Source organism: Procambarus clarkii, chromosome 6, assembly GCF_040958095.1.
Source record: "Procambarus clarkii isolate CNS0578487 chromosome 6, FALCON_Pclarkii_2.0, whole genome shotgun sequence".
NCBI classification, from domain to species: domain Eukaryota; kingdom Metazoa; phylum Arthropoda; class Malacostraca; order Decapoda; family Cambaridae; genus Procambarus; species Procambarus clarkii.
The window spans coordinates 19444761-19461512 of record NC_091155.1 but is presented as its reverse complement, the minus strand read 5'-3'; the positions used below and the strand labels follow the sequence as shown (position 1 = coordinate 19461512).

Sequence of the window (16752 nt, the reverse complement as noted above, 5' to 3'; positions counted from 1 at the left end):
TATGTATAACGCGCTGATTCCTATAACTAATACTTTTAAACCTTATTTTAGCGCTCCTATATTTGTGACTGTTTTTGTTAGGAGTAGCTGGATTGTCAGCTCAATTCGTGATTGTTTCTGTCAAGGGGCTTTAGGATTTTAGGTTCAGTTCGTGATTGTTTAAATCAGGGACAACTGGATTGCTAGTTCAGTTCCTTAAACACCGTGTCACCATACCAATTAAGTTATACTACTCGGCGAAAATAGCATCCTTCCCCATCTACTCCTCAGTTCTATTGGCTCGCCTAGACCCAACACACCCACCAAAATAAAATAGATGGACGCAACAAACATTTGACCAGCACCCGGAGGGCTTTTCTGCAGCCTATAATCTCAATGATTGTATCAACATGATTGTATCAACAAGGTGGTTGCTATAGCCGCTCCAGAAAAGATGAGCAGCCCGTGTTGTGAGGGAACTTGGCTTCAAGGACGCGCCTTATGGGGATATTCATTCTATACCCCCCTAAAAAAAAGTATTCATTCTATTGTTCCTATTTACTGAGTGTTTATATGAATTAAATGGGTTGAGTTGCTAAATGATTTGCAACTGTTCTCATAACTAATGAGAACAGTTGCTTTATCAACTGTTTCGCTTATCTTTAAGACTAATGAACCTCGGTTAACAAAATTTACGTGTAAACTTAGATTCCGTCAAGATGATGAATGGGTGAAGGTGTAGGATGAATAGGGTGACCCAAAACGGGTTAACACTCTTTATCTTGCCTTCCAGATATGACCTATTTGTTGAGCCTAATCTGAATAATGGAGTGGTACTCTAATGGCCACGAATATTGGAGATTGCTCCTAAATGTGGGTAATTTACAATGTGTAATCTTGCTTATAGGTGTCTGTGTGTCTGTTTACAGGCGTGTGTTTGTGTGTCTTGTTTACATATGTGTGTGTCATGTTTATAAGTGTTTATACATCTCACAAGTTTGCCTCTTGCTCACAGGCATTGCTAAACGTATCATGGTACATTTTCATAATTTAGCAAATTAACACATTCCAAAATCATCGTGGATAGAGTGAGTTTACAATAAGTTTACCAGCAAAGGTGTGCAGTGATCGTGGATAGAACGAGTCCATGGTCGGTTTACCAGCCAAAACTGGTAATAATTGTGCATAGAGCGAGTTCACAGGAACTTTACCTGATAAAGTTTACCCTGAGGATGGAAGGTGGACCTCAAGCTCAGAAGCGCCACGCCACTTAACATTCTTATTTACACTTGTCAAGATTCTCCGCATCATTGCAGAGAAACTCTGCAATGTTGCAACATTCTCTGCAACCATTTATCATTCCCACCTTAAGTCCTTGCCTCATACTCGAAGCACAAGGGCCGGAAATTGCTCAAGCAGAATTAAAAACCGAACCATCTTATCAAAGAGATTCGAGCACGGAAATCAGTGAATTAATTAATTATCCAGAATTTTAGCCACTTTTTACATCAAGTTTTGTTTCCACTAAGAGTCATTTTTTATTAAGGAATTCCTAATGAAAATGATTCGCGTAAAATAGAACATGTGTTAAAAAAATGGGGGGAAAGGGGTTAAATGGGGAGGGAGGGGAGGAGAGGGGGGATAGTCAGCTAGCCATACATCGTCCAGACAGGAGAATGATGGAGGATGTGGCTAGGAGGGAACTCAGATGCACTGCGGCAGTCTTGGGGTGATGGATAGATGGCGTGTGTAGGGGGGCCGACGGCCGGCCCTACGTTGATAAACTGACCAGATAGGGAACATGGACAGTCTACCAGGCTCGTCTCCATGGCTCTCCAACGAAGGTGATATGATTCTTACTATGCCAGAAACAGCAATTCATATACAATATAGTATTAAAAACTACTACTAATAATAATAATAGTAATACAAATATATCTTTCAACTACTCTCTTTCAACTATGAAACTAAAGAAAAATGTTGCAGACAGTTGCAACTAGGAGCCAACTTTAAAACAGGAAGGTTACACATCGCCTAGATGTTAACACTCCACAACTCCCAAATTATATTTATAATAGCGTATTCGTTGTTAATTGAGAATTCCTGTCAACAGTCTTATTTAAGACAGAGACCCCCATCCTGTGAGAAACAAAGCAGATGCACTTGGTCTAATGCCATATTTGCAGAATTGTCGTGAATGGTCTGTGAGTATTCTACAATGGTTCCCCTAAAGTATTTTATCTCAATAAAAACCCAGCAAACAAGAGGTGCGATTTGTGACAAACAGATAAACGTTCCTCTTGCACAGAGCAATTTCTACGCTCTTATCAACTTATCTTGACACACGTCTGGTGACTAAACAAATTGTTACTTCAATAGATTAAAAAAAACTTTTAAACGTATATCTAAAAAAAATCACAATAGTTTTCAACAAATATATTGAACCTCGAATTACTACATAAAACTTTACATCAAGAGGGCAGTTCCTATTTGATAACTTAAAAACATGACTAGTGAGAAAATATTAATAATTTTAATAATAACCATTTCTATGTTTTGTATCCAGTATATCATAGACAAATAAATAGTACCATATGACTGGTGAATGATTTAATAATTAAAACATGAAAAAACAAGAATGCTAAATTAAAAAATTCAACTTCCAGCGTATCCCAAAGTGGGAAATATTGATCCCACTTTACGTATCTGTCGAGAACCATTACTTGAGACACGGATTCATATTTGATCGTGAAAACATTCCGTTCCTCGTCGACTCATCAAAGGACATGTTCAGTACTAAGTATACTCCGTTTTTTTTCAGTGTATAAATATATATATATATATATATATATATATATATATATATATATATATATATATATATATATATATATATATATATATATATATGTCGTACCTAGTAGCCAGAACTCACTTCTCAGCCTACTATGCAAGGCCCGATTTGCCTAATAAGCCAAGTTTTCATGAATTAATGTTTTTTCGTCTGCCTAACCGACCTAACCTAACGTAACCTAGCTTTTTTGGCTACCTAACCTAACCTTACCTATATATATAGGTTAGGTTAGGTTAGATAGGGTTGGTTAGGTTCGGTCATATATCTACGTCAATTTTAACTCCAATAAAAAAAAATTGACCTCATACATAGTGAAAAGGGTAGCTTTATCATTTCATAAGAAAAAAATTATAGTAAATATATTAATTCAGGAAAACTTGGCTTATTAGGCAAATCGGGCCTTGAATAGTAGGCTGAGAAGTGAGTTCTGGCTACTAGGTACGACATATATATATATATATATATATATATATATATATACTGAGAGTTTACATTAGTCCTGGACTATGTTCAGGACTAGAGTATACCTGCTGGCTGATCAGAAAGCTACTGTGGTGGCCTTTATAACCCTCCCCAATTGATAGGCCTTAATTTAAACGCTGAAATATCGACTCGTTTCAGCAGAATAAATTCTTAAACCCTCCGTCGAAACTCGCGAATATCTTACTCGCGACAGCTTACTGCGGGAGACGATCAGTGGTGGATTAGCATATTCCTGTTCAGCGCATTTTCAAGTGTCACATCCATCAAGAGATGCCGTCCACCTTTGTTCAACTGTCGAATCCTAATGTCTATTTTTGTGTCCACGACATACTGATTGAGAAGTCGTGAAGGAGGCTAGAATGTGGTCATACTGCAAAGCCAGTAGTGTGGTGTAATGGAAAATTATTTGGAGGAGGATGCTGGAGGCTTTTATATGTTGTAGGGAATTTGGGGGTATTTTGTAGGAGGGTGTTAGGTTTATATATTTACCTAGAATAGATATCATAGGTGTGTACATTGTGAGAGATTCTCATGAAGCAGAGTAAGCATCAGAGGTGACGTATGAAACAGTGTAAACTACGGATATGACGTATGAAGTAGTGTAAACAACAGATATGACGTATGAAGCAGTGTAAACAACAGATATGACGTATGAAGCAGTGTAAACAACAGATATGACGTATGAAGCAGTGTAAACAACAAATATGACGTATGAAACAGTGTAAACCACAGTAATAACGTATGTAACGCACGTAACATCAACTCATCAAACAGTAGACTACACCCACAAATCATCAGCAGTAGCACCCGAACTCACTGAACTAAACATGGATATCAACATTATCAAAAAATCGTATCAAAGAGTGTTTTTTGTGTTGGGATCTCGGCCATGTTTGGTCAAGACGTGACCTACCTCTAGAGCCTCTCGACCCTCGGCCCCCACTATTATTAAACCCAAAATCATAACCAAAAAACCCATACTATGATTGTTTCTCAACCGCCCTACGCAATATCCATTGGGTGTCTATAAATGGAGGTAGGGTCCCTCGATTGTTTCAAGCGCGGGTTGGACAAGTATATGAGTGGGATTGGGTGGTTATAGATAGGAGCTGCCTCGTATGGGCCAATAGGCTTTCTGCAGTTACCTTTGTTCTTATGTTCTTATGTTCTTAAATAGGAGCTGCCTTGTATGGGCCAATAGGCCTTCTGCAGTTACCTTCATTATTATGGTCTTATTAGGTGATATTCTTGCAAATTAACAGTCTGTGAGATTATAATGAATGGTTTCTAATGGAAAGTTGCAAAAACAAGGCAAAAAAAGCCGAATCGGGCGTTGGGTTGCATCCTATCCCACCTCTTTCACGGACAGAACACCAAGACGTTCCACTGCAGTGGTAAGGATGAATGTAATCTGGTCGCCCCAATCAGATAATACCCCCCCGACCACCTACACCATCCGGGGCTATCTTGGCCATTATGGCTGCTCGGCCCCTGTTGTTAGGGCCAGTGCATAAATGAACCACAAGTGCGAAGTGGCGTGTCGAATTGATTGTGTGATAAGAGAAAATATAGAGGGGCAAGGATTTGTTTGGCTTCTGTTTTTTAAAGCTTGTTTATATGTTAACTAATTTTGCGTGTTGTTCCAATCTTCTTTCAGTAACATTCGAGGATTTCTTGGAATTAGCTCAATCTAGAGGGATAATGATGGCTAGATTTTACATCAACATGTTTTCAAGGGTAATGCTGTTGATTCCTTGGTAAGATGTTGGCTTTCGTGGTAAGTCTACTTTTCACATCCAATTCACAGTATTCATCTGATATATGAGCCTGACCATCCCTAGGAGCAATAGTATAGGGTGGCAAAAAGGAGAGGAGGGGTGTAGATTACAGTGTAGAGAGGGTTAAGTTATAGTGTTTTTGGAGACATGAAAAGCGTCGATTATAGTGTGTTGGGGTGTGAGGGATAAGTTATAGAGTGTTGGGGTTTAGTGGTGGTAAGTTATAAGGTGTTGGGTTGTAGGTTAAGGGTGTTGTGGTATTCGGGGGGAGTTAGTTATATGGCTGAGGCTATATAATAGAGGTTTGAAGTGATACGTTGTGTTGTAGTGTGTTGGGGTGATAGTGAGGACTAGGAAGGGGGTAAAATAGGTAAAGTGGTTGGGTTATGGGAGAAAATAAAGGAATAGGGTGATGATATATTGGAGGTTATTGCTTGTAATAATACCTCGGCTCATCATACCATTGCTTCATTGCGTCATACTCATCCACAACCAGCATGAAGGACTACCAGAGATAATTTGATAAATATTAGTATGCATAAACACTCAGGCAATGAGTTTGATAGTTGATTGTATCTGCATTTTATTGCGTATTTTGTGTCAAGATGATGATGCTTGATAGAGCTGTGAATAGAGTCACGTAAAGCTTGATAGAGCTGTGAATAGAGTCACGTAAAGCTTGATAGAGCTGTGAATGTGTCAAAGATGCTTTAGAGAACATGTGATCTATTGTACCCAGCAGGAGCTGATCTATGCCACCCTGCTTTAGCCTGGCCACCCAGGCTAAAGCAGGGTGACCAGGCTTTAAACATGGTACATGTGTAAATACCTTAAGGAATTTACACATGTACCTTAAGGTATTTACACCTGTACACATGTACCTTAAGGTACACATGTACCTTAAGGTATTTACACCTGTGTAAATACCTTACTGTGGCCCACGGTTGGGCCACAGTGTATGTACACATGTACACATATGTACACTGTACACTTTCAACAATAATACATGTATACCTCTCAATACAGGTATAGATTTCCACACCTGCAACTAGAATACAAGCACGCTTCTCTCCTGATTGCATCAAGCATAAAACAGAAGCCAATATTTTATCAAATTCTTCCTTTCATCCCAAGCTAAAGACCTCACAGAATAAGAACTCAGAGCGTTACTCAGCTGCAGATACCAGGAGTCACAAGCGATTCATCTCTTCGCTGGCTTCAGGCGATACCATACTGTCATTCCCCAAGCTGAGCTCAGTAGCAGGGTCGGCCCAAATCATTCGGAGTTGAGAGAAGGAACAAACAACTTGCCGGTAAACACACACTGCTTCAGCTCTCTGACCCCGAGGGTGGTGGACACCATAGCCGGATCCTGCGATTGAGGGATCTTTAGGCACTGAGGCATGACTTTGGTAATGATACGGGGCCAGTGAGAGAGGCTTGGCTGCGTATTGGATGCGTTGTTTCAGGCATACCTATCAAGTTAGGTATGCCTAACCTAGCTAGGCATACCTAACCTAGCAAGTTAGGTATGACTTCATTATCTTCAAACTCGTAAATTAATTGTATTTGCCGATAACTCGTGGACTATTACTAAATGTTCCACCTTAAACTGTCCGTTCTTTATGGTCGACATACACAAAAAGCTAATGAGTGTTAACACGTTTTAAGATTAAGCAAGTGTTTAAACTCAGTTTAGATTAGTTTAGCCTGACAGGTGTTAGCTAGGGTCATCACAGAAAAAAAAACATCAACAAAAAATTAATGTGTGAAGTTATATAATGTATCAAGACATCGCATTTGTTTATAATTATAATTTAATCTCGAAATTAGTTAGAAAACATATATATATATAGTTTCAATTGATAAATAATATGTTTCAACTTATATATAATTTGTTTCAACTTAGCATTTTCTGAGACAAAAAGTACACTGAATTTAAAATGGGTGCGATGAAGGGGAAAAACTATCAGGGGAAAGCGCCAATCCATTGCAACTATATAGAATATATATAAAAAAACAGTTACTCTGTCGTACGAGCAGGATAATACGGTCCTGCATTCTGATTGGTCGACAGGGATAGAGGGTGAGGTATGAACTAGGCAGTGTAATCAACCATACAGTAACGCCCATTGAACTAAAACATGTAGTTCTCTCTCTCTCTCTCTTGGTCTAATTGAATCAAAAAAGTACCTAGGTGAGCTAGCTTTTGATAATTGAATACACAAAAATATTTTGTGTGGGGTTTAAGATTCATCAAAATCTAGAGGGTTATTAAGGCCACCAAAATACCTTACTGACCATCTGGCATGAATACTTTAATCCTAAATATGGCTTTCGACTAAAGTAAACTCTCATTGTATATACTTTTGAGTATATATCCTGCAAATATATATATATATATATATATATATATATATATATATATATATATATATATATATATATATATATATATATATATATATATAATATATGTTCCACAGCAACACTGCCAAATAACTGACAATTTTAAGAGAGCAGTTGGACATGCTTTTAGCCTCCTATAGTTATGATGTTATAGCTATGGTGGTAAACGTTTTACAGTGATGACTGTCAGGATATCTCGCACGTGATGGTCTGAGCGTATAGTGACACAATGTGGTATATAATGGAGCCTTAATGCATTCTAAAGGGAGCTTTTTTTATGTATCTCCCAACATACGCGTTCCCTGAAAACATGCGGCGCTCAATAGCGTCAATCGATTTTTTTTTAAGTACACTTGTAATGAGTTTGGAGGTGATAGATTGCAACGTCATATGAGCATGATTGATGAAGACCTGTTCTCCTGTGTCATGGTTCAAGGGGAAGTGACTCACAAGGTGACGTCCTACTTAATGAGCTGGAGTGATGTCAACGAAGTGTTTTGGGAGATTGTAACGGTCTAAGACAGGACAGAAAATGACCGACTAATGATACAAGGCGACGGTCTAACATAGGGTAAAAGATACTTGTATATCAATACTATAACCTAAGTTTACCCATTAGTGTAAACTACTGGGTTTACACTAGCATTCACAATGTAAACCGGGACATTATCTTTATGCTGGGAATTAATAGGTGTAACCCTGTTGACCAGACCACACACTAGAAGGTGAAGGGACGACGACCTCCACTCATTCTCGACTTGAGAATGGTCCAGGACGGACCGAAACGTCGTCGTCCCTTCACCTTCTAGTGTGTGGTCTTCTTGAGGTTAACTTGAGATGATTTCGGGGCTTTAGCGTCTCCGTGGCCCGGTCCTCGACCAGGCCTCCTTTTTGTTGCTGTCAACTCAATGTCAACTGCTGTATGTAGATCATTCAGGAACGGGATGGCCATATATGTTATTAATACCTGCAAACACACAACTTAACAGTCCCTATGATTCCCTTGTTACCACTTGTAATAAAGGTGTTACATCTTGGTTTAACGCTTGTATAACGTATTAGAACGTTGTTACAACTTGCTGTATTGGTTGTTACAATTGTTAGAAGGTAATAAACCTTAATTCGAATGTTGTAGCAACGTTTCGTGGTGTGTTTGGCGGAATGTCTTGGTGCCATCATGGTAAACAAAAATATTTTGATTTTGTGTTGGGTTCATCAACATCAAGAGGGTTATTAAGGCCACCACAATAGCTTGCTGACCAACTGGCCTGAATACTTCAACCTCTAAACATGGCTTTCGACTAAAGTAAACCCTCATTATATATACTTTTGTGTATATGTCCTGCAAATATAAACATGTTCCGCTGCAACACTGCCAGACAACTGACAATTTTAAGCGAGCAGTTGGACATGCTTTTATTTCTCTCAGAAAATACCCACAGAACATTGTACAGAAATATTGCTTGTCGTTTCTCGTGACAATGGTGGAACACAGAAGACTCCATTGGATAATTGTAAGGTTTACCTCACTTGTCATAGAATGTAAAAATGCACAACAGTACTAAACAGTAATATACTTGTATGATAATTGAATGCAGCATCCATCAGCGTCGTTGGTTAACATGATACAATGCAATGTAAACAATCCTTTTGGCAGACATATAATTTTGGCTTGAGTACGGATGAAAACGAGATGGCTCAGAGGGGGCGGACCGTGATTAGTAAACAGACGCTTCAGCAGACGACGCTATGTCGCCTTCCCTTCCCCCCAGTCTTTGTTTTCTGCTAGTGTCTGCTGATGGTGTAGAGGCAGGTGTGGCGGCCTGGACACTGCTGCTGCTGCTGCTCCTGCCTCCCCCACTCCCACTTCCACCACCTGCTGGAGCGCTGACCGTGCTGGTCCCGTCGCTAGAGTCTTGCATTCTCTTTGTTGTGAAGGAAGACAATATGTACCAACGTGTACTGAAGCAGACAGAATAGTTTTGAAGCATTTTACAAATACTTGAATATATTATATCCAAGTTGCGTTTCATAGTGATATATGCAGTAGGATTTAGACTATTAAATGGTCTTCAAATACACAGTTTTAGAGTAAAACTCATAGACTAATAGACAGATAGACACCTACATTGTCTCCAACGCCAACATGGACTTAAAAACATGAAGTCATAACATTTGGATTACTACGACAAGATGACACTGATTAGCCGGAAGAGAAGGGCGAATTGACCTTATCATTCTTGTAAGCCGAAAACGCTTATCACTCCTGCAAAAAAAGTTCGCAAATAAGTTTGAAAACAGAGGAGAATAACTATCACGAGAATAGCACAACTGGGCTCGACATTGGACCCAATCCTGTTCCTAATACATATCGATGGCCTGACAGAGAAAATGTGGTTTTATATCCTCGTTCCTAAACGAGTCGACGCTAATGGAGCGGATAGGAATGGAAAAAGCCCGCAGTACGTACAGGAATAAATCCTTGAGCTTCAGTGATGCTCGAGGAATGGCTGCTAGAGTTTAACTCTGATGGAAGCAATGTTATAAGGACAGGAGAGGGATGATTCTTGGTACAATGGAGCATAACTATTTAGACCACTTTTTGAATCAGAGCAAGAGAAAAATCTGGTAACTGTTTCAAGAACCTATACTCCAGATGATTGAAGGCATAGGAGCGCGACCAAGGAGCCTAAGCTCAACCTTCGCAAGCACAATCCGGTAAGATAAAGAAACACAAACTTGTTGTATCCGGCGTAATTCCGGAAGACTCGCTCTATTTAGGTAATTCCTCATCAGTGTCACCTTCATAACCTCAGGAGGCAAGTGTTCTACATGTTAGCACTTGAGGATGACTCAAAATATATTTTGAAAAGCTTGGACGGAAGAAGATTGTAGGTCTTGAAGACCGAGACAAGCAGCAGATATGGTACGAAATATGGCTATTTGAATTCAACACCCATAGGTGTATGGTGATCAGAATAAGGCCAGAAAACCGGAGACCATCTGAATTATACTTGGTTTCAAACCACTTGAAATCATTTGAACCAACTAATGAAAACCCTAGGAGTAGGGGAAATACCAAGGCATAACCCCCCAGACGCACTCACAGGTTGAGTAACCTAAAAACTACTCTAGAAATTGTCGAACGCCAGAACGGGCTTCAGAACCCTAAATGAGGAGGCATTCAGATATCTGCACACACCACCTATGTCAGACCAGTCCCAGAGCATCGTAGAAATCCTACCCCAAAGTGCATAAAAAAGAAACGAGATACAGAGGTCTACACTGAGGCTCAAACCTGCACCATTTGGCATCTGACACGAGAACAGGTGAAAATAAAAGATCTCAAATTAGTTGGGAATTTGATCATGTTGAAAAGTATACATTTTTCCAATTTATTTTGTGGAAGTCTTGGCATAGATGACCCATAGTGATGTGAGAAAGTGTTTGGTGTAACCAATAGCAGGAAAATTAAATGAACTTGACGAAGAGTCGAAGTGAACTAGAAAAAGAGACACAACCAACTCCTTTTACTTTTTTAAAAGTAAATAAAATATATTTTCCAATATATATACATATATATATATATATATATATATATATATATATATATATATATATATATATATATATATATATATATATATATATATATTAAATTATATTTGTAATCGCCCAGAGGAGCTTGTCTAAACCCACTCAGATATTTAAAATCTAAATTCAAAATTGGTCAAATATTTAATTTGATTACTCATAATACAGGAAGAAATTTTTAATCTAAAGCTAATTTCACCAGTATTTAGGGGCGTGTATCCTCATAGGAAACATCTTCCTCAGAAAATGGAGTGAAGTGTAATGTAATGTAATAAAGTGATGTAATCCTCTTGAACCAGTTTACAGTTTCTCAGGACAAAAAGGCTCAGCATCTGCTGCTGTCATTATCACTCTGAACTCTGACCTCTCCTCATTTCTTTAGTTTTTGCTGTGACCAGTGGTGGCGCTGCTGGAGGGCGCTGTCGTCCTCGACAAGTGGTAGAGTCAGAGATACAGTCACCATGTCAGGGATACATTCACCGAGCCAGATACAGCCACAAAAGTCAGTGCAAAAACACTATCAGATACAATCGCCGAGATAGGTACTGCTAAATCCAGAACAATCACAGGGTCAGGCACAATCTTTCAATTCGATACAAAGTCAAATCTCTGAGCTAGGTGAGGCGCTGAGATTCCCAGAGGTCCGGGCAGGTCCCGAGGCTGCAGTCAAAGGAGCCGCGGAGTACGAAGATGCAGCCTCCAGCGCCAAATGAATAAAATCAAACCTGTTTGGTTCCCGCCAGGTACCACACGGATCTGAGTCCACCGATCCTGGAGATACACACACAAACAATTAAGCATTGTGCCTCATGTTCAACACATTTACCTGATGTTTCGAGCCTAAACCTGAAGCCTATAGAGACTAAGTTGACTAAAGTATTAGACATAAGGCTCGAGCTTTAGCCTCGAGTCTCATACCGAAGCTTCGAGACTCCGAATTGAACCTCGGGCGACAGAAAGAGACAGAGACACAAAGAGCAACACGTCCTCGCCAACAAAAGCCACAAGTGATTATTTACAGTTGTTTATGAATACAAACAAAAAAATTACACGCGTCTCAAAGCTGAGGACGTTCGAACATTTCTTGAACAGTTTCCCACTGACGGCCTCTGTTCGAATCGCAGCTCTGTCAATGATTCAGCCATGTACTACAAACACAAATAATTGACAACAGGACCTAAACACCTAATCTAACCATATATATGCACACTATGCAATAATATATTAACTTATACTCGAGAAAATTCCTATTTTGAATAAGTAGTATGTTAAAATGTATAAATGCGTCTTTGGGGTCGGCCGCTGCATGGAATGAACCCAACCTGAGGACGCACTGCAGAGATAGAAAGAGAAAGAGAGCGAGAGAGAGACAGACAGACAGCAAGACTGATTTACACAAGACGTGGCTAAGAACCGAGATTTTATTTAAAATCACATTTAGATAAGTACATCAAAGTTGAGAAGCGAAACCCCATAACTAATTCTCAACACACGCGGGCCAAAACTTTCAGGGAGAGCACACACACACACACACACACACACACACACACACACACACACACACACACACACACACACACGCACACACACACACACATACACACATACACACACACACACACACACACACAGACGTTAGAAAGAATTTTTTCAGTGTCAGAGTAGTTAATAAATGGAATGCACTAGGAAGTGATGTGGTGGAGGCTGACTCCATACACAGTTTCAAATGGAGATATGATAGAGCCCAGTAGGCTCAGGAATCTGTTCACCAGTTGATTGACAGTTGAGAGGCGGGACCAAAGAGCCAAAGCTCAACCCCCGCAAGCACAATTAGGTGAGTACAATTAGGTGAGTACACACACACACACACACACACACACACACACACACATACACAAGAAAAGGGCTTTCCAAATATCATTAAAAACACCGTTATCAAACGAGCAGTAAACATCCACGCCTTGGGCCAATAGAGTCGAGCGCCGGAGATGACATTAACAAGTTCATGAGCAACCAATTTGCCATTATGTCCGCCATGTCCTACCCCTTGAAAATCAGACACAAAAGGTGAGCCCGTTAGAAAGAGATGCAAGGAGATTCAGCTTGTGTTGATGTAATAGGTAGCTGGAGTTTGTACATAGTTCTTGGAGTATACCTGGAGAGGGTTCTGGGAGTTCTTCTACTCCCCCGAGCGACTTGTCATAACTCTACGCCAAAAAAGGAATTATTATGATTGCTGTTTTAGGAACACTCATGTATGATGCATTTCCATTAATATTAAAAAGCATTTTGCCTTATATAAAAGTGTGTTGATATTTACTTTTGCTTCTGAATGTAATTTAAGGTGACTCGTGGGTTTGGAAGGTGTCTAAACATATGAGACATAAACATATGCTCAGTAAACATGTGATGGATCCTGTGTGGCTTCTCTGGGGCTCTCGACAGGTCAGGTATTTATGCTGTCTTAGGAAGACTGGAAGACCTTGTAATATGCTTAATAATATTGAGCATGTTTCATATTACTTGGAATCACCTTGTTACCTTACAAATTACAGAAGAGAGGCTGTTTTACCCAATTGTGATCTATCTAAAAAACAAAAACAAATAGATGCTGTAGTTTTAAAAATAGTTTACTTCATCACTTGGGTTTACTGAGTTCCTAATCTTAGTAGTCTTAGTACAATTTATCAATATAATTGTGGGCTAAGTTAATGGACGTAGATTCTAGCTTGTACACCTGGGCTCAGATTCACGAAGCAGTTACGCAAGCACTTACGAACGTGTACATCTTTCCTTAATCTTTGACGGCTTTGGTTACATTTGTTAAACAGTTTACAAGCATGAAAACTACCCAATCAACTGTTGTTATTGTTATAAACAGCCTCCTGGTGCTTCGGAGCTCATTGACTGTTTAATAATTGTAAACAAAGCCGCTAAAGATTGAGAAAAGATGTACAGGTTCGTAAGTGCTTGCGTAACTGCTTCGTGAATCTGGCCCCTAATCTACGGCGATGCTCGTAGAATCTTTCATGGTATACCTAATCTCAGGTAACATTCAAATCCGTTCTCTCAAATACTCCATTCCGTACGTTTTTGTCCCCAGATTAATGGTTCTAAGGATTTTCATATTGTTATGTCAGGCGATTGTACTTTATTGGTGATCAGTAAAGTCATCAGCGTCACAAAGTCATCAGTAACACCAAATTCATCAGCAACATCAACAAACTCATCAACAGCAGAATCACGAATAAACTCACCAACATCAACAGAATCATCAGCATCAACAGAATCATCATCAGCATCACGAATATAGTCACCAACATCAACAGAATCATCAGCATCAACAGAATCATCAGCAGCATCACGAATAAACTCACCAACATCAACAGACTCACCAACATCAACAGAATCATCAGCAGCATCACGAATAAAGTCACCAACATCAACAAACTCATCAGCATCAACAGAATCATCAGCAGCATCACGAATAAACTCACCAACATCAATAGAATCATCAGCAGCATCACGAATAAAGTCACCAACATCAACAAACTCACCAACATCAACAAACTCATCAGCATCAACAGAATCATCAGCAGCATCACGAATAAAGTCACCAACATCAACAAACTCATCAGCATCAACAGAATCATCAGCAGCATCAACAAAAGTCACTAACATCAACAAACTCACCAACATCAACAGAATCATCAGCAGCATCAACAAAAGTTACTAACATCAACAAACTCACCAACATCAACAAACTCATCAGCATCAACAGAATCATCAGCAGCATCAACAAAAGTCACCAGCAGCAAGCAATAACAGGAAGGAGCTGGCGGCCTTATAAGGCAGCTCCCGTAATGTGGAGGTCAAGCGTTGATTTCCACACGACTCCTGTTCCTCCTTCTCCTCCTTCCCTATTACCACCCCCTTCCATCTACCACAATCAACACCTCTTGTGGTGGTGGTTGTGCATGTGATGAATCTAGTGGTGTGGTTGATTGTTGAATTGTGGGATTTGTAGCGTGGGCATTAATTTTTTTTTTTGACATTTGGGTATAGTAGTGGGCACTGTAAAGGTAACTTTGGAGGTCACTGTGTTGTGCACTGTAGTACACTGTTGCTCATGATTCTGAAAATAATAGACAAAATGTATATGTAACAATAATTTGTATATTCCGAGAGGCAGAACGTAAAGAAAACGGAGGAAGGTTATGGAGGCATAACTAAGACAAATGAGATGCCATAAATTCTCCATATTCATCTCGTGGCTTCGTGTGAAAGGGGAGAAGAGATGCTGTGAGTACCGCATCCATTCACAGGGTTTCTAAAATCGAGTTCCATAGCATACAAGAATTTGGGAATGAACAGATACAGATCCTGGGTCTCAGGAGCTAGAGCCTGCTTTATGTAAGCGCATACTTTAAGGCTTAGTAAGAGAGTGGATGAGTAGGGAGGAGGGGAATAGAGGGATTGAAACCCGTTCATGTGAAGTGTATGGGGAAGTATATGTTCTTCGATTTAGCAATTATGATTTATTAAGTGAGGTATCCGGCTGTTCCCGGGTCTCTATATCCCTCTCTCCTCTCTCTCCCTCCAATACAGGACAATCCTGTTCGATCCTCGCGGTCAGCCCACAGTCTCTCTCTCTCTCTCTCTCTCTCTCTCTCTCTCTCTCTCTCTCTCTCTCTCTCTCTCTCTCTCTCTCTCTCTCTCTCTCTCTCTCTCTCAAAACTCCACGGAAAACGAATCCCCGATTCCAGACTTAATGAAAAAAAACAGGAGCCGATATTTCTTAAAAGGAGGCACTGGGTCAAACCCCGAATGGCCTCGAGTAATGTTCAGACAGACAGAAAGACAGACAGACAGACAGATAGACATACAGATATCCAGACAGACAGACAGACAGACATACAGATATCCAGACAGACATTTCATCTTACTGATATAGAGAGGAGACTCGCCCTTGGGAATGCACTGAGGGAAGTGGTTGTTGAAGCCTATTCCATCCGCAACTTTGCAAACAAATATGATGAAAGTTTTAATATTGAGAGGGAGGTGGAGGTAGGTATAGTTAACGTGCCGGGTATGAATGGCTTGAGGTCGGGGATCAAGAGCTTGATCTCACTTTCCCGTAGACACAGATTGGTCAGCACTGATACGTAAGTGAGTGTAGACCCACCTTCAGAAACAGTGTGTGTGTGTGTGTGTGTGTGTGTGTGTGTGTGTGTGTGTGTGTGTGTGTGTGTGTGTGTGTGCGTGTGTGTGTATTCACCTAGTTATATTCACCTAGTTGTGCTTGTGGGAGTTGAGCTCTGCTCTTTCGGCCCGCCTCTCAGCTGTCATTCAATCAACTGTTACTAACAACTGTTTTTTTTCACCACACACACATCCCTAGGAAAAAGCCCGTAACAACTGTCTAACTCCCAGGTACCTATTTACTGCTAGGTAATAGGGACATTAGGGTGAAAGAAACTCTGCCCATTTTTGTTTCTCGCCGGCGCCAGGAATCGAATCCGGGCCACAGGATTACGTGTCCAGCGTGCTATCCACACAGCCACTGGCTCCCCTTGAAGCTGGTGTGTGTGGTGTGTGTGTGTGTGTGTATGTGTATGTGTATATATGTGTGTGTGTGTGTGTGTGTGTGTGTGT

The 16752-nt window shown here is 40.1% G+C and overlaps 1 protein-coding gene across 1 annotated transcript; it reads right to left on the bottom strand.

Annotated features, from left to right (window-relative positions):
- Positions 1 to 14220: 14220 nt before the first annotated feature.
- Positions 14221 to 14778, bottom strand: LOC138355555 (coiled-coil domain-containing protein 1-like). Its single transcript, XM_069310807.1, has one exon. The coding sequence runs from the start codon at positions 14776 to 14778 to the stop codon at positions 14221 to 14223; it is 558 nt and encodes a 185-aa protein (XP_069166908.1).
- Positions 14779 to 16752: the final 1974 nt, after the last annotated feature.